The following is a 27,934-nucleotide window of genomic DNA, read 5'->3' as shown; positions in this document are numbered from 1 at the left end:
CCCACGGGCCACCCTGGCGCTCGCCCGCCGGACAGAGGGGCCAGGGGCCAATGCGGAGCACTGGAGAAGCGCTCCGGGGCACTGGGCCTCGTTGCACCCAAGCAGAGCCCTGCAGTGCAGGCGCGGCGCTGGGGGGAAGCGATAACGCGCTGGTGCTGCTGCAGGGCAGGGGGGGCCCGCGTGGGCCAGCTGCAGCGTGTGTAGACCGGGCTCCTCCCAGACCTGCGGGGCTAGCCGGGACCGCACAGGGCACGCGGCTGGGATCGGGGCCGGGATCGGGGCCGCGAGTCCGGCCGGGCAGCCGAGCCAGGACACTTCAGTGGCTCCGCCCCGCACGTGGCTGCGGGGCCGCCCGCCCGCCAGGGGGCGCTGCCGCAGTCCCGCCCTCCGCGCGCGGGGCTTGCCGGGAATGGGGGGATCTCTTCTTCAGCGGCAGGCAGATAGGCCCCGCCCCGCCCCCGTCCGCGCGGCGCACGCTGGGTAACGCAGGACGTCATGGCGGCCCGTGTCCTCCTGTCTGCCTGTGTCCGCCTGCTCCGGCCGCCCGCGCCTCGCGGGCCCGGCCCCGCCGCGCTCAGCGCCCTCTGCAGCCGCCGGCCGCCCGCCCGCGCCGCGCCCGCCCCGCCCCGCCCCCAGGTGAGGCCCGGCCCGGCCCGGCCCGGCCCGGCCCCGGCGCTCGGGGGCAGGGGAGCCCGGTCCGGCCCGGCCCGAGGCAGGACGCGACCCCGGAGGCCGGGACCCGCCGCCCCCCGCGGGGAGCCGCTGCGGGAGGGGCAGCCGGGCCGGGGGGTGCCGACTCTGCCCAGGGATGGTCCCGGGGCCGCCCCCGCCTGCGGCTGTGTCCGGGCCCGGCCCGCCAAGGTCGAGCCCGGCCGGCGGGCCGCGCTGGGTCGGTCGGAGCCGGGCTGAGCCCCGCAGGCGGGGCCGAGGCGAGAAGCGGCCTTGGGCGGCTCGGCCCGGCTTGTCACGTGTCGGTCGCCGGGCGGTGCACGGCGCTGGATAGCCAGAGTTGGGCGGCCTCGGCTGGGACGGGCCCCGCGGCTCGTTCAGCGCCGGCGGGCAGATCTCGGGCGGGATGTGACGCCTGATGTTCTGGGGTTTAAGCCAGGCTGGTCGCTGCCGGTGGTTAAGATAAGACCTTCACGGTGGGTGAGGGTGGATTATCCTGCCTTTGCCTTTGCCAGCTGCAGCCTAACACCTTCCTGTGGAGCATCTGGGGCTGACACCGCTGGAGACAGATGATCTCCGGCTGGCCAGTGTGCTAATTTCTATGTCCCAGGTAGAGCAGAGACTGCTCCGATTCTCAGCTCTGGGCCGCATGGCTTCTCCATCCCCATCTCCCACATGCAGGCACAGGCATGGTTGTCATCCTCTCTGGCTGGCAGGGCCAGACAACTCCTTGTCTACCAGAGTGGTTCCCAGCCTGTGTTCCGTGGACCCATGGTGGTTTGCGAGGCTACTACAGGGGGTCCATGGAAAAGAAAAATAATAGTATCCTCACCGAGGAAATGAACAATTTCAAATAAAAACGGAGTGTGAAAAACAGCTAGTAGCATGTGATGGTCCGTGAAATGTTTGGAGGTTGAAAAGGGGTCCGCACACTCGAAAAGGTTGAGAACTGCTGGTCTAGCCCCATCAGAGGTTGCCTAGAGAAGGTTTTGTCCAGTATACAAAAGGGGAGTTTTAAATTCTAGAAGACAGAATCCTGCCTTAAAGTCAGACTAGCATAGGTGCTGTGAATGCCCTTTCATTCTGAGTGACTGTGAAAGATATGTTCACACACGTTGTATTTATGCTCAGGTTGTCCTGGTGGTTTTGTAAGGCATTCCTGTGCTTTTTCTGCAGGTCTCTGGTACAGTACAGTCGTGTCGCCATTATGGAGACTCGCCATCTCTTACTTTGGAGAGTATCACGGACCGTGTTCTGTATGTTTTGAAGTTGTATGATAAGGTAGATCCAGAAAAGGTAAGCCATAGACACTCCAGATTGTCCATTTTTCAGTAGATGGAGGCAAACAGTTGTGGTGGTGACAAGTGGGGTTGTTCCTCCTGGCCACCATAAAAGAAGGGAGACCCAAACCTGTCAGTGTATGCCTTGTGGAAGAACACAGTCTGTAATTCTGTGGCATGGGGGTTAACACACACAAACTGACATGCTATACCAGATGAGTGGTGACAAGGTCCAGGAAGTTAAGGCCTTTGGATTAATAAACCAGGTCAGCATCCAGAGGCAGTCAGGAAATTCTGTTTCTCTGAACAGTTACTGTTAGAGAGAGATTTTTCATCTAAGAAAAGATGTTGAGACTATTCAATAGTCTCAAATGGCTTCTTCATATGTTAGCATTTTTAACAGAAATTAGTTACTTTTAAGTCCTGAGATACCTTAGTTATGTGGATAATAATACGTATTGACTAGATAGCAGGGAAACTTATCTGTTCAGTTGAAAGTGTCTGGCAGAGGAACAGTAAAGGACAAAACCACCAGATTTCTGGCATCTCTAAGCTGTAAACTCCAAGTGGGGGCACATTCTGATACTATAACTTTTCCTATCTTAGTGAAATGCTTGTGATCAATTTTACTGTATTTTTGTTTGGCTTTTCTCCCAGCTCTCAGTAACTTCCCACTTCATGAAAGACCTGGGCTTGGACAGTTTAGACCAAGTGGAAATCATCATGGCCATGGAAGATGAATTTGGTAACTGAAGTTTGTGATGTCTGTTCTTCCTAACCTTACCTATGGAGAAGGATTGTCCAGTGGTTAGGGGGCTAGCTCTTGATGGTGGTGTGAAGATAAATACGCTAAAGACTGAGAAATGCTCATGCTATGGTAATGGAGGCCATGCAGGCACTTAAAAAAGATAGATATGCTGTTGTCTCGATTAACTCCCAAAATGGGCTTACTGTAAACAAAATCTTAGTTTCGTTATTTCCATACGCTCAGGATAAATATTTAATGTTGACTAATTTACACAACTCAAAGAAAGCTGTATCACGCTCAGCGAGCAATGTAAGTATCTCTAACTCTCAGGGATTTAGTTTCTGTATGTCTTCTGCATCTTCCGTCTGAAATGTAAATTAAGGTTTCCATAACTTCAGTGTAAAGCAGTTTGGTGCACCTTCAAGTCTTTGCCTCGAAACCTTTGTAGGGAGTTGGCTGTAGTATGGCATGGCTAGGAGCCCACAAAGCATTCAGGGTAATAAAACACAAATGAGTACACCAGACATTCCATTTTGCATCGTAACTGCTGTCCAGTACATCCACCATTCTCTTTGTGTGTTCTGAATGTGAGAATTGTATTAATGCTGCATTCTGCATGCTTAGCTGCTAAAACCATTCTTTAACCTCTTCATCTGGCCCTGCTAAACCACCTATTCTTTCCTTCATTTTATTGTATCCCAGAATCCTTTGTACTTCATATTTCAGAGTTCTTTTCCCTGCTTCATGTAAACCAAAATTGAAGGCACTCTGACTTGCACATTGCTCAGATATATTTAATCTAATTACTGCCCCTGTTTACATTGAGGGGCATTAGCTTGCTGCTAGCAGGACTAGAAATAGATGAGCCAGAATTTTCTAGATAATGTAGTGACCGGTTCTACTGTATCAAGCCCCAATGGTCCTTAACCTGGTGAACGCTATAGAATTTTTAAAAGGTAATTGCTATAATGACACTTGGTAGAAGACTATGAAACGAACTGTGCTCCCTTGCATGTAACTAGCCCACTACCTTGCCGTCTACCAGTTGTTGCACATCAGTGTTTGGTTTCAGAGCTCGGGGAATACAGTAGAAGCTTAGTTGTGCTTGACAGGGCATTGACTCTGTTAGTGGGGCTAACTGCAATCTGCAGGAACTGCTACATCTCTAATGCCTCCTGAATAATGTTCTGCTGCTGGGTAAGGCACAGCAGGATTTGAAACGCAGCTTTAGTAATGAGAGATGCCAAATCTACGTCTGCATTGCTGAACAGCGACCCCTGCATGTTTGTTGCCCACAGAACCAAGACACAGGCATCTGAGTTTGTATTATGCTTTCTCTTGCTTTACTGCTCTTTCCCCTATTACAAGCGAAGCATGTACTCTCTCTTCCAGGGTTTGAAATTCCTGATGCAGAAGCAGAAAAGCTAATGTGTCCACAAGAGATTGTAGATTACATTGCAGATAAGAAGGATGTGTATGAATAAAGACATTTCTTTGAAGCTGAGTAAGTAGAAACCGACTTTTATGTAAGTAGCAATAGTGGCCAGGCAATGTAAAACCACCGTGGAGTTACTGGAGATGAGAAATACTGTTCCTAGCGTGTATAATTATGGTCAGTGCTATGGGGGTAGACAAGGTACTGAAAAGGGATCTAGCACAGATTTTGGTGACAGATGGCAAGTCTGCCGTCATGGTGAAACGAGCTGCTTGCTTCAGTCCAGTTCCCAGCTGTATACATCAGCGGAAAATACCAGCACAACTGGTCCCCTTGTTGCAGGCCCAACACTGCCAACCACTGAATGCTGCCTAAGCGTCCCTCTCTCCTCATATCAGGATGGAGGATCATGGCAGGGCAGTGTGGGGGAAACAGGCACAGCTGCCCCTGCTGCTTTATCTGTGCCAGGAACGGAGATGGGAATCTCACCAGAGCTAAGGCCCTGCCACTAACTCCCTGGCTTCCTTTGGCGTTCTGTTTCATGCTGCTTGTGTTTCTGTCCTAGTCAGTTCACTTTTATTGCACATTTTATTTTACAAGGTAATTTTTGAGCTCTGAAATACCAAATCTGTGCGGCTTTTTTTAACAGGAAATTCTCTTCTCCTGTGAAGACTAGGATGATATCAGCAGGTGTGTGGATGTAAGCGCACATTACTGTACCATTGCTGCAGTAGTTCTGTTGGACATTGTATTTAACGTTGTCTAAATATGCATTGGCCTCTAAAAAAATAAATATACAAGACCAATATTGTCTTGATGATTTTGTTCTACAATGCCTTTATGTCAATGGTCCAGAAGAATTATTTTTAATGTATAAACATTCCCAGCACTGGCTCAGGCCATTCTTAAAGTGTTAAATCTGCCTCTGTGGGAATACGTTCTGGCTCCTAAATATTTAGGTGAGTGTTAGGCCAGGCCTTCAGCATCTGGGTTCAGAGTAGCTCCCCCGAAGTCCTGGAAAAGCTCTTTGTGCATATCTTCAGATAACGAAAAGTGTCGTGTTCCCATGCATTTGACTGCTAGTCTCATGGCTCCGGGTCTAACCTACTCTTTGAGATTGCCTGTGAATTCCTGTCCTGAGGCTCTGTGATTGAGTGATCTGCTTGGCTGTTGTTAAAACAGACATAGTACTTCACAAGGTATTTAAAGTAATTGGTCTTGCACCGAAGGCTCCCATCTTTCCAGTGCCCCTGTGCAATATTAAATAAGATGCGTTACTTAGCACAGTTAGAATGCAGTAGTCTACAGTCAACGTCCTGCACCTGGCAGGGAAATTCAAACTGTATCCCTCCATCTCGTAGAACTGTATTTATAAACACTTGATTTTTCTCAAAAGACTTATTTCTAACATGTGCTAGAGGGCTTCAGCATGTGATTGTGACACCTTTATACAGGATCTTGTCCAAATCCAAGCCAGCCACCTGCAAGTGACAAAAGCATCTCCTCAGTCTGGCCAGGTAGATTATAAAGGATACAAGGTTGCAATGCATATGCTCAAAGCTTGGTCTTTGGGTGGCTGTTGGCACTGAGACCTCTGTAGGTAACTCTCTTATGAGCCCCCTATTCATTGCAGTTTCAGAATGCCTAGAGGTGGGTCTTATATCAGCGTCTATACGGTGCATTAAAATTGGCTTATTAAAAGAACTTGTACTCCCTGCTGCCTGAGTGATCGCTTTCCCTTTCACCTCTCCATAAGCCAACTGTGCCTGCTTTCTTTCCAATAAACCAGATTCTTTTCTGCTGTTCAGTGTGTTTATTAAATAAACTTGTGTTAAAAGTAAATACTCATTTCAGCTATCACTTCAAAATGTTTGTACTTACCTGATAGAGAATAAAGGGCACTGATTTTCCTGCTGCTGAAATGCACCCTAGGATCAGTGCTACTGTAACTAAGCGCAGCGTGAGGGGTTTGTTTTAAATCTCCCCTAAGACAGAGCTGAAAGTTATTGCTGGACACTACACTACTTTTTCCTCTGAGCCAAGAACCACTTTTATCTGTCACATGGGCACCCCCAGGCTGAGAGCCAAGAAAGTGTCAGCCGCCTATATATTTTCCTCTGACATTCAGCCTGGTAGGCGGCTGGAAAATAAACTGGAGCCTACGCCTGCCCCACATGGGCTCTTTCACTGTGTAGGTGTTTGTTTTCACAGCTTGCTATCTCAAACTGTTTCACTTTTAAAATTGAAATGTGTTGGACTGTACTCGCAGCCGGCTGGGCGTTGCTCTGCCTGAAGCTGGTTAAGGCTCAAACTGAACCTCAGTCCTGAGAAAGGCTTGTAGTGATTCACTTTTTGTAGCCTGAAACTGCTGAAGAGATGAAGTGATTTTGCAGTTACCGAGGGCCTTTCATTCCAAAGCACTTCCCTACGTGGACTGTACATAAGGCCTGAAATGCAGCACCTCTGAGGGGGCACCAGCTGTTTAGCAAACCATCCTATACAAGGCTTTGAGAGGAGGTGAAGGAGGAAGGCGCTCCGACTGCGAGGGGACCGTAGGGAGGTGGAATGCAGGGAGTCCATATGGCTATTATGGAAGGCCCTCATGCCAGCCTTCCTACCAAAAGGCATGGAAGTAAAAGACTGGCACCAGGTGTCCCACAGGTGTGACAAATTCTGTTTGTAGCAGCTTGCCTTGCAGCACCTGACCTTAAACGTTGAGCTGAGTGGCTCATCCTTTCCCGACCGCTCTGCTCCTTTCAGGAGTCGGATCTGTCTTGCGTACCCATAAGTGTCCCCTCACTTCAAAACTACTTGCTTGCAAAAATCAGACATAAAAATACCAGTGTCACAGGCAGCTATTACTGACAAATTGCTGACTTTCTCATTTGTACCATATAAAATAAATCAAGTGGAATATAAATATTGAACTTCTCTTTCAGGGTGTAGTGTCTATAGAGCAGTGTAAACAAGGCATTGTATGACATTTTGGTGTGGGCTGACTTTGCTAGTGCTTTGTATGCAGCCTGTTGTAAAACTAGGCAAAGTTTGAGGTGAGTTGATGTACCCCCTGGAAGACCTCTGCATACCCCCCAGGGTACGTGTACCCCTGGTTGAATGCCACTGCTTTAGCTCAGGTACAACTAGATCAACACAACCTATGACGACTGTTTCCTAGTGGGTGGGAAGCTACAAGGGCTGTAGATAAGCTGGTCCTCCTCATAAGCCAGTGCCTACTTCAAAGCCCCTGTTACCAGGACCAGTTCTGGGCACGGGGGCATAGTTGCTTCAATGACCCCACAATGCATTGGTACAGTCACTGCATCACCGTGAGACGTCGGTGTTTCTCTTGGAAGTTTCCTGCCTAGCTACGGCCTCTGCTTAGCTTCTGCGATTACACAGGATGGAAGTACAGGATCAATTCATTGCCAACAGATGTAACTGCCCTCGACTTCAGTGAAGGGATAATCAGATTCTGGGAGTGTTTTAGGTTAGGCTGTGTCAGGATCTGCAATTGAAACTAGGAAGCTGTCAGAGCCATCCCCCACAAGTCCAGTAACCCCTGCCCTGCTATCCTAGCCCAACCCCACCCCCCCACATGCTCTGCCTCAGTGGGCTTCTCCAACAGCCCCTTCATCTTGCTGCCCTTTGCCTCTGTGTGCTATTGAGAGAACCGTGGCCTGTGATTTCATTCTAATATGACCAGAACATGTATTTTCTACCCCAGCTGATTGCGAGTCAGACACACAGGTTACAGACATGTTCGAGGGTGCGGATGGCTCTGGGAATTGTCGCCAGTGGAAATGATGTGTTTTTATGTACTGTTCTGTGTATGGTCTCTCATAACACAGGAGTGAGGGGATTTCAGGTTGAAAGGCAACCAATTGCAAATGGACAGAAATCAATACCTTTGACACCTCTGCAGAAAAAGATCTGGGGGTAACGGTGGATAAAAAGCTGGATATGAGTCAGCAATGTGCCCTGGTTGTCAAGAAGGCTAATGGCATATTGGGCTGCATTAGGAGGGGCATTGCCAGCAGATCACGGGAAGTGATTATTCCCCTCTATTCGGCATTGGTGAGGCCGCATTTAGAATATTGTGTCCAGTTTTGGGCCCCCCACTACAAAAAGGATGTGGACAAGTTGGAGAGAGTGCAGCGGAGGGCAACCAAAATTATTAGGGGGCTGGAGCACAGGACTTATGAGGAGAGGCTGAGGGAACTGGGCTTGTTTAGTCTGCAAAAGAGAAGAGTGAGGGGGGATTTGATAGCGGCCTTCAACTACCTGAAAGGGGGTTCCAGGGAGGAGGGGGCTAGGCTGTTCTCAGTGGTGGCAGATGACAGAACAAGGAGCAACGGTCTCAAGTTGCAGGGGGGAGGTCTAGGTTGGACATTAGGAAAAAGTTTTTCACTAGGAGGGTGGTGAAGCACTGGAATGGGTTACCTAGGGAGGTGGTGGAATCTCCATCCTTAGAGGTTTTTAAGCTGAGGCTTGACAAAGCCCTGGTTGGGATGATATAGCTGAGGTTAGTCCTGCTTTGAGCAGGGGGTTGGACCAGATGACCTCCTGAGGTCCCTTCCAACCCTCATCTTCTATGATTCTCTGACACATTACGAAATTAGCCTGAGGAATCCACTGCCACAAGATATAGGAGCTGAATAATTCCATGGGATTTTAACAGATGATCGGTTGTGTACATGGCTCATCTCTCCGCAGTTCCATGGGACAGGATGCACAGCAGGACTAGATCTCACACTTTTTGGGATAAACTAGCTGGTGTTTGGCAATGAAGCCCCTGGCTACGCTATTCTATAGCTGTCCGCTAGGAGGTTTCTTGCACCTTCCTTGGAAGCATTTAGTGTTCGCCGCGGGTAGAGACAGGGTGCTGTGCTGGAGGGACCCCTGAGCAACTTGGGCCAGAGCGTCCTAAATTCCAGAGCTGAGTCTGCATCCTTGTCTGCATTCAGTGTCACCACCCTCACAAATTTTAAACGGATGATTTAGTTTAAGGGAAGCCAAACGGCATGTGGACACTCTACATTGGATTTACATGTTGTTTATATCAATTTAACTCAACTCAGCGCCCACAGGGGTCTTTGCACCAGTTTAATACAATTGGACTTTAAACGGATTTGGAGTTTAACTAGTGCAACAAGTGAGACAAGGCCTACTTTACCAGCCGTGTGGAACAGCCGCCACCTTCACCATGCCAACTGCCAGCGAGCGCTGGGTGCCCATCGTGATGTGAGCACGGTGCTGCGCTCAGATCCCACCTCCCCCCGACCGGCCATCAGCAGGTGGTAGCAATTTTCATCCCCTGTGGACCTGGTTCATGTCTGGACTGGTAACACCTGTCGCTGGAGGGGGTCCATAGCCTATTGCCAAGCCCCTGAGCTGTGCACTTTTAGCTGAAGCTTCAGTTTCCAAACATAATGTCTGTGCCTGGGCGGATGAGTTCTTCAGGGCGAGGCATTGTCTGTGCAGAAGTGAGGTAAATGAATGATCTGTGTGTAGGTGTTGTGAGGACTAAAGGGTGTGTGTGTGTGTGTGTGTGTGTGTGTGTGTATCTGGCGTTGCATGTTTAGAGGGGTTTTTGTGCTATGTACAGCGTGTGTGTGTTGTTCCTAGCTCCCAGAGTTGACTGTCTCATTTTTTAAAAAGTAAGTGTCTGGTCCTCTCGATTGTAAAGAAGACGGTGACAATGTGACCTGGTGCCGGAACAGGGCCGCAAAGGAAAGGATCCCCCGCGTGTTATAGATGAAAATCACGATGGTTTATGATTTGTGGATGGCTGCATTTGCCATCCTGTGTGTGGCAGCCTGCGCTGGGGTGTGTTCGCTGTCTGGGACCAGGCAATCGAATGGCTTTTCTACAGAGTAGCCCAGACTTTCCTCTTTGGTCCCTGGGCTGCTGCAGAGCCCTGGCCCGGAACGCACCTGTTTTTGCACTATGCATATGTAACCTGCATGTGTTTGTGTGGGTTTTTTGCACGGTGGCGTGGTGGGGGTGTGTGTGTGTGTACGGTAGTTCGCTTGCACTGGGCAGCCACACACAGGCTGCGTGGCCTGTGCGATGTCTGTCTAGTGTGCGGTGACCGGCTGTTTGCCTAGTGCGGTGTGTGGCTTTGCGCAAGCACTGTAGGTGCTCTATGGAATGTGTGGCTTGTGTTGTGTTGTGTTGTGTTTTGTGTGTGTGTGTGTGTGTGTGTGTGAGATGCATTCTGGGCTGGGGGGGCTGCATGTGGGCGTGGGGTTGTTTATGGAGGGGAGTTGGGGGGTGCATTGGGGCATGGCGGTTTGGGGGGCTGGGGGCGGGGTTTGGGGAGGGGGCAGTGCGGGGTTTGGGGGGGCTGGGGGCGGGGCAGGGTTTGGGGGGGCGGGGTGCGCGGCGCTGCGGCCCGGCGGGGGGCGGTTTCCTGCCGCCGCCGCCTCCCTCCCTCCCGGCCGAGCCCCGGCTCCCGGCAGCCCGCGCCGAGCGCTCCGCCCGCGGGCAGCATGAGCCGCCTCCTCCCGCTCCTGGCCCTGCTGGGCGCGGCAGGTAAGAGCCGGGCCGGGCCGGGCCGGGCCGGGGGGCGACGGACGGGGACAGCCGCTCGCCCGGTGCCCAGCGGGACGCTGCTGCTCGCCCGGGGCGGCGGGGGGCATGGCCCGGCCCCGCCTCTGCAGGGCCGCCCGGGCCCGGGCTGGGCAGCGGCGGGGCACCCGGGGGGGCGGCCCCCCATGACCCAGACTCTGCGGCTCCTTCCCGGGGGGAGCGGCGGCGGGGCACCCTAGACGGGACGGTCGCCGCCCACGGGACCTCCCGGGACCGGCCGCCCCGGCCCGTCGGGCGCCCGGCGGAGCCTGCCCCGGGTGGTCGCGGCGCTGCCCTCCGGGGCGGTGCGCCTGGAAATCAGAGCCCGGCGGGCGGCAGCCCCGGGGCAGCGGGCCAGGGTCTCCTGCTGTCGGGGAGGGGCCGGGCCGCGGTCCGAGGGAGCCTGGACTCCGGCCTCACTGTCACCGACCGGGGTCAGAGCCCATTGCCCCGGGCCGGGCCCTTCCACGGCAGGTGCTGGGCCCTGTGCTCGGCGCGGTCCCTGCCCCGAGGGGGGTGCGGTCCCGGGGGAGGCAGGTGCGGGTGGATGGATGGAGAGTGCCGGGCGGGGTCCAGGGGGGTGAACGCCAGACTCTGCTGTCTGCAGGAGGGAGCTGGGCCGGGCAGCCGAGGGTGTGATTTTTAGAGGTGACGTAGCTAAACCAGGGCCACGGCCATGTGGTCACTTATTTCCGTTTAAAGCAGGTTTCCCTCTGCTTAGCTTAATCCACTAGGGTTGGGTTTAAACTAACCAGAACACGTCACCCTCAGACAGCGACAGGAGCACACCCGCGGGGAGATGGCCTGGTTTGCAAACCAGCGTGACTTAAACCGGTGCAACCTTCTTGTGTGGACAAAGCCTGCACGCCATTGAAACCCAGCTAAACCCGTGTCTGTTGCCTGCAGTCTGCTGGGCTGTGAGCCGGGGGGAAGGAATTGAATTCAAACGGGCAGTCACTTTGGTTTTTAGTTTTAGCCTGCGGGTTTCAGGTTAGATTTCAGCTCCATCCCTTCAAAGGCTAACGGCCTCGGTTGCCAGGCCCTGTGCTCCATCCAGCACCGTATCCTGCCTTGGACCGTGGCCAGCACCAGCTGCTTCAGGGGGAATGGCAAGAGACCCTGCAAAAGGCATTTATATGCCCGGGGAAAAATTATTTGCCAGCCCGGAGAGAGAATTTTCCAAAATCTCCCCAGGGAAAGAGTCTGATTCATGTTTTTGAAAAAAATTTGTCACAGACCTGCACCAAAAGTAGCTGCTTCTGCTTGGTTTGCTTGGGACACATGGATGTTGAGTTTCATGGCAGTTCACGTGAAACATTGTGACTAAATCGGTGCTTCTGCCTTGGTGTGAGCTGTGCACACGGGCTGTGGAAAATGCCCTCAAAGACAGGCGTCCTGTGAGCGAACAGACGTAGCCGGTGCCGCCGGTGATGGAGGTCCACTCTTCTCTATGGTGCAGTTGTCTTGTTTGTTTGCTGTTCCATGGGCTCGTTAGCTCGTTGTGTGAATGAAACGGGGGCCGTGGCGTTTATTTGGCTACATGGGGGTACAGAGAAGAGGGGGCGTTTTCCATGTCCATGATGTAACCTACATTCAGGTAATGGAGGAGTTGGGGCTAAGAGGTTTCGATTTTATTTATTCCTGCAAATACAGATGGTGATAAGGGAGGCATTTTGGTGAGTTCCAGCTGGGTTTTGAACCATGCCTCAGCTTTTCCTTTCGCAGGAAATGGCTTTCTGTGAAACCTGACACTGCAAAGGGTTAAATTCCCCAGCGATCGGCTGCATAAAGCAAAGGAGCGGCAGAAAAAGGACATTTTGTAGATTGAAAAATGCCTCCGTTGGCTTTCGGGTAAAGAAATGCCCTGAGCTGCTGGGGTGAGAGCAGGAGAAGGGGTCTGGGGTTCACAGACGCTGCTACGTATTTAGGAAAACGGAGAGAGCAGGGGCTGTTCTGGGCACTGTGCAGTAATATTGGTCTGTATTTATCTAATGGGGCCGGTGCCTGGCTCAGAGACTGCACCATTGAAACCGCCTTGGAGCCGGAATCTCTCACAGCTACAGGCAAGATTTGAACCAAGGCAGCCTCCCAGGCAGTAACAAAGCAGTGCCCCAGTCCGGCAGGCTGGCGCCAGAGCCTGTGCCTGGTTCTGCTCCCATGGGTGACCCCAGTGAAGACAGACAGACAGACAGACACCGGTGTGTAAGCAGCTGCTTGTACCCAACTGACTGCAGATAACCCACGCTCCTGGCGAAGGCTGACGAGCTGGTGCTGGGGCGGCGCGAATTTGGGAATTGCTTCCCATTGGCCAGGATGAGGGGGCGGTGCTTGAAAGCACGTGGATTGTTTGCGAGGTGGCGGTGTTCAACGCTTGGGTGGCCAGCACCCTTGTTTTGGGGGCTGCCGTTGTCTGCCAGGGGTTTATCTTGGTCTCCGGCGCGGCAGCGTCCCGCGTGCGATCACCCCGTCCCCTGCAGAGAGCCGTCCGGGGAGGCCAGGCTGCCACGAAGCCAGGGACTCCCAAACGGGCAGGGCTCTGTTTTAATGACGTTTTCCTGCTGGGACCCCAGCCAGCCCGGCGGAGGATGGCGTTTTGAAGAGTAAGATGGTGGCCGCAGCCTCGGGCGCAGCGTGCAAGTGACCTCACGCCACACAGAGCGGTGTCCCCCACGGGGCGTGACCTCGTGCATCTGGTGCGCGTTTCGTAGTGCAAAACGGCATCCTGCAGGCCTCGTGACCCTGCCCACGTCGCCTGTGTGAGGTGATGCTGAGCGCAGTGAAATGGGGCCCTCTGCACAGTCGAGTCCCGTTCCCAGGCGGGTTCATCTGCCGACAGCGTGAGCCCATTCGGGAGCGCGACCCACAGCCTGGGAACCTGCCGCTGGCTGCTTTCTCGCGGTCAGAGCGTGTCGCCCGCCGGGTCTCCTGGCTGCAGTGTGAGTTCAGGGAGGGGAGCCGCATCTCGCTAGCGCTGCCTGGCTCTGGGTGCCTGTTGCAGTCCCCAGTTAAAGCTGCCCTCCAACCCGTTGGGGGCTGGGCTGCATCAGGAGGTAGGGGGCACGGGCGTCATGCCCCTTCTTCCGTCCGGCGCTGTGATGCGCTCGGCCAGAGTCTGCTGGGCCCCAGCAACTGTCTCCCTTTGCTCGGCTTGCTGGGGCCGATATCCTCCTGACAGCACCACGTCCTCGGGCCCAAGAGACCAGCCGTCTCCATAGCAATGTGCTGCTGTGGGCCGGGGTGTGAGCGAAAGCATCATGCGTGGCTTGGCTGTTTTCTCTTGGAGCTTTGGGCGTTGGGAGGGGAGGGCTGGTAAAGAATTGGTCAGTGACAGCATTTTTGAGGCATGGGAGATGGGGCCATGATGTATCTCTCTCCTCTTAGCAAACCCCTCAGTGCACCCGGCGGCGTGTGAAAAATCCCGGCGGGCTGGTTTTCCCTCCCATTCTGACAGGAGCTGCCGGCTCAGCCAGAGCCCGCCCGTGTCCCATGCCCACGGGGGTTTCCGCAGCTGAGTCTCGGTCTGGGAGGGCGAGTGTGGGACTCCCCCTTGCTCACCGTGGTGTCCCAGCCCCGCTGTGGCTCGCTCGTTTCGGGTTTTGCTCAGTTACTAAAAGGGAGGCAGTTTAGCGCTTGCATGGCCCACGGGCCGGACACATCCCGGCCAGCCCCGCGTGGGAGGGGGGGTGCGCCTCAGAGCCCGGCAGGTTGACACCTGCCTCCAGCACTTGGGTTGTAGCGCACCCGCGTCTCGGGCTGCTAGGCGTGCCGCTGGGTGCGGGGCTCTCTGTGCTGCGTCCCCGGCAGCGGGGGGGTTGTGCGCCCCCAGGACGGGAACAGCGCTCACTCTGCTCTCTCTGCCCCCAGTTGCTGTGGACTGGTGTGCGCGGCTGGCCTTCTGCTGCTCCCTGGGGGCACTGGCACAGAGCTGTCTCTGCCCTGGGAACTGGACGGGGGAACGCTGCCGGACAGGTAAAGGCTCTGCCGGGTCGCTGCGGTGATGGGCCATAGAGATGCTCCTGGGTGGGAGTTGCAGAGGGCCAGGGGGCTCTGAGTCCTGGGCAGCCTTATTTTTGCGCCTTGGGCTGGGTGAGATGTTCCCGCCCTCCCTGGGATGCTCCCTCTGTCACTGCCCTCACCGGCCCCACCCCATGCAAATCTGTTAATCAGCCAGCCCAAAGGCATGGCATGGCCTTGCCACGTGCGTTTCCCACCCCTAGGCTGGGCTCCTCTTCCAGCCGCTCTGCTGGCCAGGAGCCCTAGGCTGGGGTTGGGATTTCCCCCCTTACCCCAGAGCTCAGGGTTCAGAGAGACCTGGTGCCCGGAGAGCTGTAGGGTCACGGTGCGCTCCAGCTCCTTCCTGGGTATGTGGGGCTCTGACGGGGCATCGCTGGGCCCTGCTCTCGGTGGAGTCCGTGTGAAACATTGGGAGATGGGGAATGCAGCACTGACAGAGCTGCGGACTCAGCGTTGGCAGCTCAGACCTGCCCTCTCCCCTCGCCTGCCACGCGCTGGGTAGGATGAGAACCCAGGAGTCCTGACTCCAAGTCTTGGGCTAGTAAAAGCATTTCAGTTCCCCTTCACCAGGGGGACGCCCTGGGGCTCCTCGCTCTGCCCCAACCACGCCCAGTCTTTGCCTTTCTCCACTTAGGTGTGGCTGCCCTGGCGTGGCCGGGGTCCCTGTGGGAAGGTGTCGGGCAGCTGAAGTCGCGAGAGGCCCCCGTGAAGCGGAGGGAGGCGGTGTTACCTGGCGCTACAGCGCGTCCTCGCAGCACCAGCGCCACAGCTCCGGGCGCCCGCCACAGCCTTGCTCCCCGCCACGGCCCCGTCGCCCGGCCGGCCGGCACTGACGCCAGCCCTGGAGATGTGCGGAGTGATGCTGCCACCGTGGTGCCCCGCAGGGCCTGGCTGGGCCGGAGAGGGAAAGGGGCCGCGGATGGAGCCAACACGGAGCGTGCGGCGGCGCTGGGCACTGCAGAGCCCTGGGACAAAGCCCGCCAGCGGGGAGTGCTCATGCGCCCGTCTGCAGCGGGACGGGGGACGCCCGCTGGACAGACTGACAGCCCCTTGTTCCCTACCAAGGCTGCAACGCCCAGGTGGGTGCCGCTCTCTGGGACGGTTCCTCTGGGGAACGTGAGGGCAAAAGATGCCACTTCCCTGGGGGGCAGCGCTTCCCGACCAGACTCAGCCACGGCATTTCCGGGCTCTGCCACCTGGGAGGTGGCGTCGTGGGACCGGGCGCCTTCCAGCCCCTCCCCAGTGCAGACCAAGGGGGAGAGCGCGCTCCTGCCGGGGACCTCGGCGCCGCCGGGTGCTGCGCTTGCCTGGAGCGAGCCCCCGGAGGAGACCAGCCAGGGCCGTGCTGTGGACGCCCAGGAGCCAGTAACTCTGCTGCGTCCCTCTGCGCCCGTGACCAGCCCCGCTCCCTGGGCGAGCGCGGGCGATAGTGGGGCTCGGCACTTTGGAGGGGGGGCGCCCAGGGAAGCTGCTGGGACTGTGGAGTTGGACCTCACTGGCCTGGGCGTAGGAGCCAGGCCGCCAGCGCCCACTGAGGCCTTGGGCCCAGCCCTGAGCCCCGGCACCCTGCCGCCAGGTCAGACGGAGCTTGCATCGGGCCAGACTCTGCAGCCCAGCCCGACGCCTGCTCCACGGCCAGATGGCTGGGAGAGTCTGGCCAGGCAGCTGGGGGGCAGAGCAGCCAGCCTGGCTCGGCCAGCCGCAGAGACGGGCAGGACCCCAGTCCGCAACCCAGCCAGCCGCAGGACAGAGCCGCTGGCCACAACAGCTCACCCTGCCCCCGGAGACCAGACCATGGCGGGCGCCGGCACCCAGCGCTGGGTGCCCCTGGGAACCCGAGGGCCTGGGGAGGGCCTGGACCCTACGCTGGCGGGGGCTGGCTCCGAGCAGTCGGCAGGACGCAGCGGTGTCGATGGGTTCCCAGAAAACATGGCCCCGTCTCTCGTCAATGACACGCACACGGAGGGGGACCCTCGGGCAGTGTCCTGGGCAGCGCCTCTCGCCGGGGCGTCTCCAGGCAGGGTGCCAAGTGCCCACGCCAGGACCCGACGGCCACCAGCCAACCTCTCCGCACCTGCCACCCCCTCCGGCTCGGCCCAGCCCCTGTTGGCAGGTGAGCGGCTCAGCACGTGGGCCGATGCCTCTCGCCCCACCGCCCCAGGCCAGGAGAACGCGTCTCGCCGTGAGCCCACCCCGGAGAAGCCATCGAGCGACTCCCAGACTCTCGCCTGGCTCCCAGACACCCCTCCTGAGAGGACGCGACTGCCTGGCGCAGAGGAGCCCCGTAGCGTGGCCCCATCCACGCCCGGCAGGGCTGGGTCTGTGGGCACGTCCTCCCAGCCCTCGGTCTCCAGCACGCCCAGAGCCACGCACCCCTCCCTGGCTCCTGCCTCGGGCGTGACCGCGACGTCTCAGGAGGGAGCGTTCCCGGGAGCCTCCCGTGCTGCCCCCTCCAGCGGGAGGGCCATGCCCCATAGCCCTGGCACTCTGCGAGCCACCAGTCCTCTGGGTTTTCAGCCTCCGCCAGCCAGCCAGACTGCGCGAGTGGATTCGCTGCCGGCCGCGCTGCAGGACGGATCCACAGCGCTCAGCCCGACAGAGCCTGCGGCAGCCCCCGGGCCAGGGCTGAGCTCCCCATCCTCCTCCGAGAAGGACGTTTCTGGGTCTCCCTCCGTCCTGGGGCTGGCAGAGCTCAGCGTGGCCACCACCCAGTCTCCAGCGTGGTTCACCGTGACCACTGATGCTGCGCTGGCCACGTCCTCCTCTGCAAGCTGGCTGGGAGAGCGCGAGAGGCTGGGCCAGCAGGCAGCGACCTCCCCCGCCTGGGCTGGGTCTGCACTGGGGGATTCCAGCCAAGCCCCGAGCGGGGTTGGGGGGAGCTTTCCCAGCAGCAGCCCGGGGGCTCTGTTCAGCCCCACGGCCGCCATCCCGGAGCTGATTCTAACAGCGGAAAGCGTTGGGTCCCCAGCTGGCAGCAGGAGTCCCCGGCCCCCCTGGGCAGCGACCCCGAGGGCGTGGAGCACGGATGTGACAGCTCCCACGAGCAGTGCCAGGGCGGACGCCCCCTTTGCCCGCACGCAGCTCGGGGCCGCGATGCCACCCGTGACTCCTGGCCCAGCGGGCGCGACGGATGGGCAGCCCCCGCCCACCACCGCCAAGGGGACCCGCGGCCGGGCACAGAGCGTGTTCGTTGTGGAAGACCAGCCCCCTCTTCTCAAAGGTCAGTCGGGCAGAGCTCCCCCCCCCGCCCCCGGGTTTGTGCATTGCTGTCTGGGTGGGGACGGGGAGTCCCGTTGGGGGAGGGCTGCAGCTGGTGCAATCCCATCGCAGCGCAAGGCGGGTAAAGCACAGCCGGTGCGGGGCCCCACGCGGGCCCCGCCAATACCCGGACCCTGCGAGAGCCAGCCCCAGGCAGGCCGCTGGAGTCTGCCGCTTGGTGCTGAACCTCTCCGAGGGCAGGCTCCGGCTGTGCAGCTGGGCCTGCCCCTCTCGCAGCAGATGGGGTTCGGGGCCCGTGAGGCCTTCGGGGTGACTGCAGTCCTGGTGCCGCTCCGCGCCGCACGCTCCGGCTCTTCTCCACCTCCTCCCTCCCTGTTGTCCCAAGCTCCGCGTTGGGCGCCAGTCTGAGCCTTGGCGCTGCTCCTGGTGCAGAGCTGCCCGGGGCGTGGGTGCTGGCAGGGCGTGTGCTAGGCTCCGAGCGGTCACGCTTTCCCCTGCGGGCTGGGCTCGGTGTTTCTCGTCTCGCAGTGGCCGTCCTCCGCGTCCCCTGCGAGCTCACGCTGGACCTGGAGTCCGTCCGCGCCTTCCGGACGCCCACGTCGCCTGCCCGTCGCCGCCTGGTGCAGAGTTTCAATGAGACGGTGAGCGGGGGGGGCGCTGGGCTGGGGGGGGCTGCCCCAGGGGCGCTGACCTTGCAGTTCATGGCTCTCGTGCCGCAGGGCAGGGCGTGTGGGGGGTCGGACGCCGGGGTCCCCTGCCGTGTGGCCAGTTCTCTCGTCACAGGGCCCCCCTTGCTGTTTCCCCGCACAGGTGGCGCCCCTCTTCGCCGCTGTGCCGGGGTTCCAGAGGCTGGAGGTGAAGCGGATCAGGTACGGGTGTGCTCGGCGACTCGGCTCCCCTCTGTGCAACCCCCGCACGCTGCCAACTCCACGGCTCGGGCTCGGCTGGTCCCGGGTCGCCGCCGCGCGGCTGTGACTTTGTGCCACGCGCTCTGCCTCCTCGCACCTCCTGTGCCCCCCCCCGGTCAGACCCGGGACCCACAGGGCCCCAGCACCAGCTCCTGGCCCAGAGCTGCAGGGGGAGCTGGGGGTGAGCGCAGCCCCCGGCCACGGTCGTGCCGCTCGTGCTCCCCTCTCCTGTCTGACCCGTCTCTCGGGCTCCTCCCGCAGGGACGGCGGCCTGGTGCTGGAGTACGACGCCCTCTTCGCCGCGGAGCGGCTGCGCTGGCCGGCGCAGGGTTTGGGAGCCCTTTTAAACCAGACGCTGCTGTCGGGCGCCGCCCGCCCGGGCCTGCGCATCGCCAATGCCACCGTGCTGCGCAACATGGTCCTGGGTGAGTTGCTGCGCGTTGAAACTGAAACCAGGGCAAAGCGGCGGGGCCGCCGAGGGGTCTGGAACGTCTCTGGCTTGTGTCTCTGGCTTCCCTGCCCCGCAGACCCTCAGCCGTGGCTCTGTGCACTCCCCTCCCTCCGTAATCTGGCTGTGCCCCCTTCCCTCCCCGACTGCAGCCCCCTGCCCCTACCCTACCCCGTCAGCTCTGTGCGACAGCCCCAGCCCCCATTGTGGGGTGGCTGCCCCCTCGTGCGGCCGGGGAGCGCTGGGGCAGTTGCTGGGCTGAGCAGTCGTGCTCCAGCCCCGGTGCAGATGGGCACGGGGGGGGGGGCCCGGGAGGAAAGGGGCTTCCCCAGCGTCCAGGAGAGCCAGTGGCAGAGAGGGAAGCTGAGCCCGAGGGGCTGACTCGCTGCCCCTGGGCTTTCATGGGGAGGTGGGATTGGGGCAGGATGGTGCAGCTCCCTGTGTCTGTCTGTCCTGTCTGTAGAGAGGCGGCTGGACCTGTGCGCCATGCTCTTCTCATGCCAAGCCGGGTTCGAGTGCTTCAGCAGCGTGGACGGCAACGCCAGCTGCACGTCCGTCTGCCACCGAGACTACTGCAAAAACCAGGGCATCTGCACCCACCCGCCAGGCCACGGCCCCGTCTGCCAGTGAGCATCCCCGCCGCCCGGGAGCAGGGCCTGCCGTGGACCGGGCTGGGGCAGGGGCTGGGGCAGGGGCAGGGGCAGCCCTGCTCGGTGCATGGCAAAGGAATGGCCTGACTTGCATGCGGTTCTGCTCTGGGCCCAGCGCGGCAGGAGCCTGGTGCTCCCGGTCCCGGCTGGTGCTGCTCTGGGGGGGGGAGTCGTGCTCCCGATGGCCGGCAGCCCCCAGCGGCAAGGAGGGGAGCCCCGGGCCATGGAGGGGCGGGGGTGGGAGCTGGGCAGCAGCATCTGACCCGTCTCCCCGGCTGTGGCAGATGCCCGGCTGGCAGCGACTCCTGGTTCGTGGGGCTGCGCTGCGACTACCGGCTGACCCGGCAGGGCCTGCTGGGCACGGCTTGCGGGCTGCTGCTGACGCTGGCCCTGGCCGGGGCGGCCGTCGCCTGCCTGGTGATGCGGAGGTTCAAGGCGCTGCTGCTGGAGGCCCAGGTGGACCAGACCAGAAGCAGGTGAGGCGGGACGGCCGGGCCGGGGGGGGGCAGGAGCCGGCGAGGGAGCCGCTCACCGTCGGGCCGCCAGAGGATGGCAAGGGCCAGGGCGGCTCAGCCCCCACCCTCGGGCTGTCGCCCTGTGGCTCGGCCTGGCCTGACCCCCCCCAACTCCCCCACGCGGGGCTAGACGGTGGCTCCTGCCCCAGCCGCCTCCTAGGGATTGGGAGCCGGAAGGGGGGGGGGGGGGGAAGCCCCTGAGCCAGTTGGCCCCCGTGCGCCTGCTGTGTGGGACGGATCGTCACGTGTTTTGCTGGAGTCCCCCCCCATCCCCACCCCGGGCCATGCCATCTGTGTGACCCCCCCCCCCAACCAGGGATGCCACCTGGGGGGGCCCAACCCCACACTTCGGTGTACCCCCCACCTGGGGATGCCCTACCTGTGCCCCCTGGGACACCTGGCACCCTCACGCCCCCCCACCTCCTACCCAGGGCACGCAGGAATCTGGACCTCAGGTACTACAGACACCGTGTCTCCAGCCTCCCCTGCCCCCCATGGGCAGACACCACATCTCACTGCCCCCCTGGAGGGGGGGGGGGGACACACCACATCTGCCTGTGCATGGACCCCCCCGATGCTGCACCCAGAGCTCGCCTGTTTGTCCTGAGGGTTCGCCTGTTTGCCAGCTCAGCGCTGTTCCTGCGCTGCTGGCTCCCTGCTTGGGGGGGGGTGTGTGTGTGTGTGTGTGTGTGTGTGTGTGTGTGTGTGTGTGTGTGTGTGTGTGTGTGTGTGTGTGTGTGTGTGTGTGTGTGTGTGTGTGTGTGTGTGTGTGTGTGTGTGTGTGTGTGTGTGTGTGTGTGTGTGTCTCGTCATTCTGTGGGTCATGCCCTGCTCTGGGCCGGGCGGCGTGTGGGGTGGCAGGAAGGCGTGTTCGCCGTGCAGGCTGCTGCCTCCCCCCGTGACCGCCTTGGGCAGCAGCTGGGGACGTTGCCCTGCCGAGGGAGGGGGGGGGCCCTGGGGCAGGGTGTGGGAAGCTCCCCAGCCCCCCGTCTGCACTGTCACTCGCTCAGCATGTGCAGGGTTGGGGGCAGGCGCCGCGCGGCAGGGAGCCGGGTCCTGCCAAGACAAACGCTGCGGGGGCTGGTCGCTGCTCTGGGGCTGGGGAGGGCAGAAGGCCCCAGGCAGGGTCCCTTCACTCACTGGGATTTCCCTGCCTCCCACGTTTGCTGGAGAGCAGCACGGGGCCTGGCCCCCCCCCAGGGCTGACAGAGGCTGCAGGACCAGCTCGTCATATTGGGGTTCCCTGAATGAAGGGCCGGGGGGCGGGCGCCTATGCACGTGTCTGGCTCTGCTGATGCCCCTTGCTCCTGACCCACAGACCCCTACCTCTGCCCTCAATCTCCTCCTGCAGCGCCCTGTTCCCCCGTGCCAGCCAGGCCGCCACAGTCCTGCCCCACAGCTCGGTCAATGCCCCTCAGTCACACCCCACTGCCCCTGTCATCCCAGCCCCCGGCTCGCCCCCCAGCTCTGGATGATGCAGGCTGAGGCCTTGCTGGAATTCACTCAGAGGGGTCAGTGCAGGGTGATGGGGGGGCTCCACCCCCCCCAAGGCTGCGTACCGTCAGTGCCGCTCGCTGCAGCCAGCCTCGTTTCCTGCCCCGGGGGGGGGGGGGAGGTGATATCTCCCCAGGGCCAGGCACAGAGCAGGAGGCTGCGGAAGCTTCAGCGGAAATCCGGCCGGGGAGGAATGTGGGACTTAATGAGAGCAGCTCCATTGTTCTGGCCAAGGCTGGGCCTCGTGCAAGCGCTGGGCTGCGCTGCTCCGACGTGCTGTCTGTCAGCCCCCTGGGCAGCGCCAGTTACTGAGCCCGGCCTGGGTGAAGGAGCATCCCGGCTGTTGCGAGGCACCAGACACCCCCCCCCAACCAATCCTGCCACCCTGCTGTTGTTCAGGGCCGTGGAAGCTCAGAGCCGTCTGCGTCCACTAACCGACAGCCGCCCAGAGCTGTTTACAGGGGAAGAGCACGGCAGCTGGGGTTTCAAAGGTGCCCAACTCCCGTCGGCTGTTTTTAAAATCGTGGTGTTATAGCCACAGCTTTTTACAGACCCTGTGCTGCATATTTACCCTGCGTGCTAGCTGGGAGCTTCAGCGCCCAGGCTGACGAAGGGCTGTGCTGACAAATGCAGTGTACGGGGCAGCGGTAGGAAAAGTCTGAACAACTCCAGCTCACAGGGCTGCAAATGAATTGGATCATCTCTGGAAAGGGAGCCGAGCCGCCCTGCACCCAGCCCAGGTGTGCAGCGGACGCTGGAAGTAGGCGAATGCCATGACATAGCGCAGGGGTACGCCCTTGTCTGGGTGCTGGGTGCGGGACTGGGCTCAGCAAGGATAGCGCAGAACTAGAGGGATTCAGGGAGGGGGACCCAGGGCGAGGGAAAGGCGTGCGAGGGATGTGCTGAAAGCGTAGAGTAGCCTGTAAGCTGGCCTCCCTGCTCACGCAAGCATGCTGGTAGGACACGCAGTGACACGCCAAGGGGAGGGACATTCAAAACTGATGGAAAGGAAGCAGACAGCTATTCAGCCCCTGCACAGAGAGTCTGTGGAACTCCTTGTCACAAGATAGGGCGATCACGAAACATGGCTATGGAGAAGGAAGATCACCGTGGGTGGCAGCGGTCTAAGGCATGCACCCGCAAGGGGGGATGGGAGCATTTTTGAAAGAAAGGGGTGGGGGAGGGACAGGCGCGAGGGCTGGATGCTGGGAGGGGAAAGGGGGGGCCCAAAGCAGCAGTGCAGAGTGGCTCCAAGTGAAGACCCTGGGCAGGCTGGGCTCTGAAGTTAGCTAAAGACCCCCCTGGCCTGGCCCCAGCCCGTGAGGCCCCCGTGCCATTAGAGTACGTCTGGGGGGGGGGGGGGGGGGGGGGGGGGAGGAGAAATATCCAGCCGTGGGCCCTGCACCTGGTGAGCAGGCCAGGCTGCAGCCGGCTTGGGTCAGTGCAGCCCCGGCTCACTACAGGCCGGAGGCCAGCAAGGGTTCTTCTGAATGCATTGCCCTCCGTCCACCAAAATACCCTTCATAGGCCCCGTTCTGTGACACTGCCTCCCCGCCATGGCTACAAACCTGCTCACCAGCCCCGGGGCACGGGGAAGGGCTGAGCCAGCACCGGCCACCCGAGATGCCAGGGCAGGACAAGACGTGATGCAGAAACAGATGAGTTGAAAGGGCGAGGAACCCTGGCCCCTGAGCCACAGGCAGGCTGCGGGGAGACGCCAGCAGCCTGCACCCAGGGGCATGGCAGGGCTGAAAGTCACAGTGACCCTCACCGCTGCCGGTGTCAAACCAGGGCTCCCCTCTAGGGCCAGGTGCGCAAGGAGTGGGGGTTGTGCAGGAGTTGGCGGCAGTGGGGGAGCATGGCTGCTGCTTTCTAGTGGGATGGGCCTTTTATCCCGCCACAGGCCTAATGCGCAGTGCTGCGAGCAGGGGGTGTGTGTGACTGGCAGGGTGAGCCCTGGCTGCTGCCCCATTGCGTGTTGCACACTAGGCCACGAACATACACAGCAGTGTTGCACTCTCGAGGGCAGCTCTTAGCAGAGACAGGGGCCGCTAACGTGGCCGAGCTGCAGCGGGGGTGGGCACAGGATGCTAGCTATGTCCCCTCCATTGTGTGACAGGCATCACTCCCCTGCTCTTCACACTTTATTGTTTAGCAATTGGGAGGGGCGTGGGCCTTGAAATAAACCACAGCAGCAGCAGGCTGGTGCCCCGCTGCTGTGCTTTGTCCTCGCAGAAAGTACCTCTCCCCTGCTCCTGTGCTGGGTGTGCGACGACATCTTGCCAGCATCTGTGGTGACCACACAGGGGCGGATACACTGACACGAAATGCAGCTGTTTGTGAGGGCAATGCGAGGGTCCCAGCGTGTAGCTGTCCCATTATGAAGTATAGGCACTGTGGTTACTGCAATAGATTGGAAACCAACTTCAGCAAGGGCTCACGTAGAGCCGCCCACTCATTCCTACCAGGTGGTTTCCAGCGAGAATGGACCGGGGGGGGGGGGGGCGGAGGCACACTGGAGATGGCTTTTTTTGGGGGGGGAGGGGGTTAGTTAAAAAAAAAAAATCCTTCCTTGAACTTTAGCTCTAGCCCCCGCCCGTGTAGTTCCAACCAAATGTTAGCCAGGGTGGGTGTGAGGAGGGACCTGGGCTATTAGCGCTGGGCAGAGACAGCGTGGTTAGTAGAGAGGTGGGAGGGCCAGCTTAGCTACTGCCTGGCAGAGGGCAGTGAGCACAGGTCACGCAGTGGGCTGGCGGTCCTGCAGCAGCCTGAAACCTGCTCCTGGCAGATAAAAGCCCTGCCTTTTCCTTTTCAACAGGTGCCACCAAATTGAAATCTGGGCATCCTGGTGCCTGCACCTGCTTTTAAGAAGGCAGGACCCAGGCACTTTTAGTCCAGAACAAATGTGTCCATGTCTATATTTGGTCAGAAACAGTTGTTGGGCTTCGCAGTCACACCTTCAGGCATAGTTAACCCTTGTCTCTTTGGAGACCAGTGAGTCGGAGCTCATTAGCGTAACCTGGCGCAAGCAACTCACCCAGCAGCTTGCTCACGTTCTCCTGTACTGTTCAGCCCTGCAGTCTGTGTACTGAAGAGCTGCCCTGTGTGCACTGATGAGGCGGGGCCCCAGGCTACGCTGACTGGATTGTACCAGTCACACAATGGTGTGATTTAGAACTGCTAGAGCAATGGCCTGCCTTGTTCTTTCAGCTATAGACGGTTTTGTCGCCTTGACGATGTGGCAGCGCCGTACTGGTCTCAGTCCTGGCTCACATCTGCTAATTCTTTGGACAACCCAGCGTTCAGCAACTCAGAGGAGCTGCTCCACTTACAGATGCTAGACAACAGCTGTTGCAGCTGTACGGACGACGTTACGATCACAGCCCGCTACAAACCGTGGACCACACCGCCCAGCAGTACAGTTTGCAGGCCCAGGTAACTTTGAGTATCAGCATATGCTAGAGCACTCTAGGAAAAATGCATGTTTAGGCCTGAGAGCGTCCAGGACCAATAGCCAGGCTCACCTGGTGTGTGCGCCTGCCGTGGGGCCGAGTTTACTTGGCAGCCTGTGTTGAGGGGAGAAATGAGCACGTGACTGGCCTAGCAGAGATGAGTTGATTTCAGCGCATGCAAGAGCCCGGCAGCACTTGAGTTTTGGCAGCATGGGTACGTCAGGACTATGGGCACCGCTCATACTGCTCAGTGATGCTGCCAAAAGCCCCACTATACACGCAAGGAACTCCTTTTACTGGTGTTAGGGGAACTGGTTTAAAAACTCCCCCGTGGCATCGCCAGTAGTGCTGTTTGCCATGCTGGCGCTAACAGCAAACCTTTGACAGTGTAGGCAAGGCTGAGTGTCTGCTGTGGCAGCTACTGGGGCGGTTTGGCCAGCTGGCTCCAATTAAAGGAACAGCGTGCCGCTGCATTCGCCCCATGCGTGTTCAGCTGCAGTTTTCAAGAAGCCATCTTTGGTCTTGCTAGAGATTTGTTGATCTGACACCCAGGGCCCCCTTTGGGTTTTTGAACTCCAGAGGGCTGGAGCGGTTGACTCACGCCACTTGCTGTCAGCAGATCGATAGGCACCCTCGGTGGGGGGGGGAAGAGCTCTCCCCGGGCAGGGCGTAATTTAAATGTCACGCAGCAGCAGCCGGCCTGGGCTCTGGCATATGGCCAGTCTATCCTGCAGGCCAGCAAAGGCTTATTTATGGAAGAGGCTATCAGGCTTTAAACAACTTTCCACTGTTATTGCTTGTTTTGAGCTCACAGCAGGGCCCTAAACAGAAACGTGTGTAATCAGCTGCCAGGGGCGTGAATGGAAAAAGGCATGAAATAACGTTTCCAATTTCAGAAACCAACGGTGAGCCGTGCGATAACAGCCTCGCCGCCCTTCTGAGGGGGTGCTGGTTGCAGAGGGCAATAGGGCGCTGCAGGGCTCCAGCTGTCCCCTGGGGCCTGCTTAGACACTCCTTTCCCTAGGCAGACCAGGGGAAAGCCATGGTACCTTTTAAAGCCAGAGAATTAATTTTATCCCCTTTCTGCCCCTTCTCATTTCCCATGAGTGAAACTAGTGCACGGTGGTAGAACCTGCCCTGAACTTGCCTTTTAAAATGGACAGCCTGGGGCCGTCCTGCCCAGCAGACATGCAGAGGGATAAGGCTATGCTGCAGCTGTAAAGCTGCCATTAGCTGTTAGAAGCCCTGGATTCATCTGCTCTGCACCCTCCCAGCTGTCCCAGACTAAGGGGTACTTTAATGCCATGCTCCCCGTGGTCCACTGGAGAGGTCACTGGCTGAACATCCAAATGATTCCTCACGCTGGCCTTGGCAGCTAGCAGGCTGTGTGTGCATGCACAAAGTGCTGTAATGCTTCCCGCTTGATAACCACCTACTCCTGCCCCTTCCACCAGTTTTCTGCAACTGTCCCTTATGCAGATTCCCAGATTTTAAAGACAGGAGCTGCCTGCTGCAGGAATGGGACCTGGCCTACAGATTCTCTAGTGTGCTTCAGTAACAGCAGCAAAGATTAAGCTGTAGCTGGCAACAGAAGAAAGTGACAGGAAGTTTGTTCACAACCCCCATCTTTTCTTCTAGCTTTCACTGTGACTGGGACACAAGTTCTAATAGCATAAACGATCCCATGATTGACTCTGGAAAAGCCAGTGATATTTCTGTGTCAAGCTGGCCAATGGAACCAATTCAGTGGACACCCTTTCCAATTCTACATCAGCTTTCCAGACAACGGCCGGTAAGCAGAGTGTTAACACCATTGCTGGAGTTCATTAGGCTAGGTCAGTCTCGGCACTGATTGCAGCCTGATGCTGAGAAGAGGACGGCAAGTCAGAAATCAAAAACAAGTTTTTTTTGTTTGTTTTTTTAAACAGATGTTAATATGCTAACACATTTGTTTCAAAGTCTTCACTTCTAGCTACACAATTTATTTTTGGCTTATTTTTACTTTAATTATTGACCCAAAAGCTGGCTCTGCCTCTTCCAGGGAAGGGATCACTGCTCACTCATGCTCAAACCACACCCTGGGTCTCCTGTTCCTAACCTGGAAGCCAGCACCAAGATGCTACAGGATCTTGCTGTAGTCTGCAGCCCACTTAAATTGAGATTGGAAGAAGCTTCCACTTGCCAGTTTCCAGGGGTGGAAGTTCCATCTGTCTCCTCCTCTTCCATGTATGCATGCGTTTAACTAATTCTCAGTCAGACATGAAAAGGTTTTTGAAGCTACACGCTAGATCAAAGCCACTACCGAAGTAGTACATGCAACGCACGTTTGGGGCCCGGGGCTTACTGAGGTCAGCGGGAGGTCTCAGACAATAGCTAGTCCCAGGCTGCTCCTGATCACTAAAGATGAAATTGCTTTCTCCACAGCCCAAAACTAGGCGACTTCATTCCTACTGTGAGGGGACGGAACTGGTCAATCTTGAAAGAAGCTGGACGGCCTAAAACCGACAGAGTAAAGACAGGCAACAGGCATCA

The 27,934-nt window shown here is 58.5% G+C and overlaps 2 protein-coding genes across 2 annotated transcripts in view; both read left to right on the top strand.

Moving 5' to 3' along the window:
* Positions 1–462: 462 nt before the first annotated feature.
* NDUFAB1 (NADH:ubiquinone oxidoreductase subunit AB1) lies at positions 463–5,302 on the top strand. The gene is made up of 5 exons (XM_067534241.1): positions 463–636; positions 1,846–1,965; positions 2,607–2,694; positions 4,090–4,201; positions 4,782–5,302. The coding sequence occupies exons 1-4, from the start codon at positions 496–498 to the stop codon at positions 4,179–4,181; spliced, it is 441 nt and encodes a 146-aa protein (XP_067390342.1). The 5' UTR covers positions 463–495; the 3' UTR covers positions 4,182–4,201; positions 4,782–5,302.
* A 12,075-nt stretch (positions 5,303–17,377) lies between these two features.
* The window catches only part of LOC137144052 (uncharacterized), a 10,587-nt gene continuing 30 nt past the window's right edge, over positions 17,378–27,934 (top strand). The window contains exons 1-9 of the mRNA XM_067534181.1: positions 17,378–17,936; positions 18,464–18,576; positions 18,746–18,804; positions 19,105–19,268; positions 19,755–19,917; positions 20,226–20,417; positions 25,161–25,385; positions 27,041–27,194; positions 27,827–27,934. The exon at positions 27,827–27,934 is cut by the window's right edge and continues 30 nt beyond it. Coding sequence (XP_067390282.1) covers positions 17,810–17,936; positions 18,464–18,576; positions 18,746–18,804; positions 19,105–19,268; positions 19,755–19,917; positions 20,226–20,417; positions 25,161–25,385; positions 27,041–27,194; positions 27,827–27,901 — 1,272 coding nt within the window. The 5' untranslated portion in view covers positions 17,378–17,809 and the 3' untranslated portion in view covers positions 27,902–27,934. The remainder of the gene's footprint in view (positions 17,937–18,463; positions 18,577–18,745; positions 18,805–19,104; positions 19,269–19,754; positions 19,918–20,225; positions 20,418–25,160; positions 25,386–27,040; positions 27,195–27,826) is intronic.

Source organism: Emydura macquarii, unplaced genomic scaffold (assembly GCF_026122565.2).
Source record: "Emydura macquarii macquarii isolate MOO-44397 ecotype Brisbane River unplaced genomic scaffold, CSIRO-AGI_Emac_v2 contig_3390, whole genome shotgun sequence".
NCBI classification, from domain to species: domain Eukaryota; kingdom Metazoa; phylum Chordata; order Testudines; family Chelidae; genus Emydura; species Emydura macquarii.
Note: the sequence above shows the minus strand (reverse complement) of the source record. Positions and strands in the feature narration are given on the sequence as shown.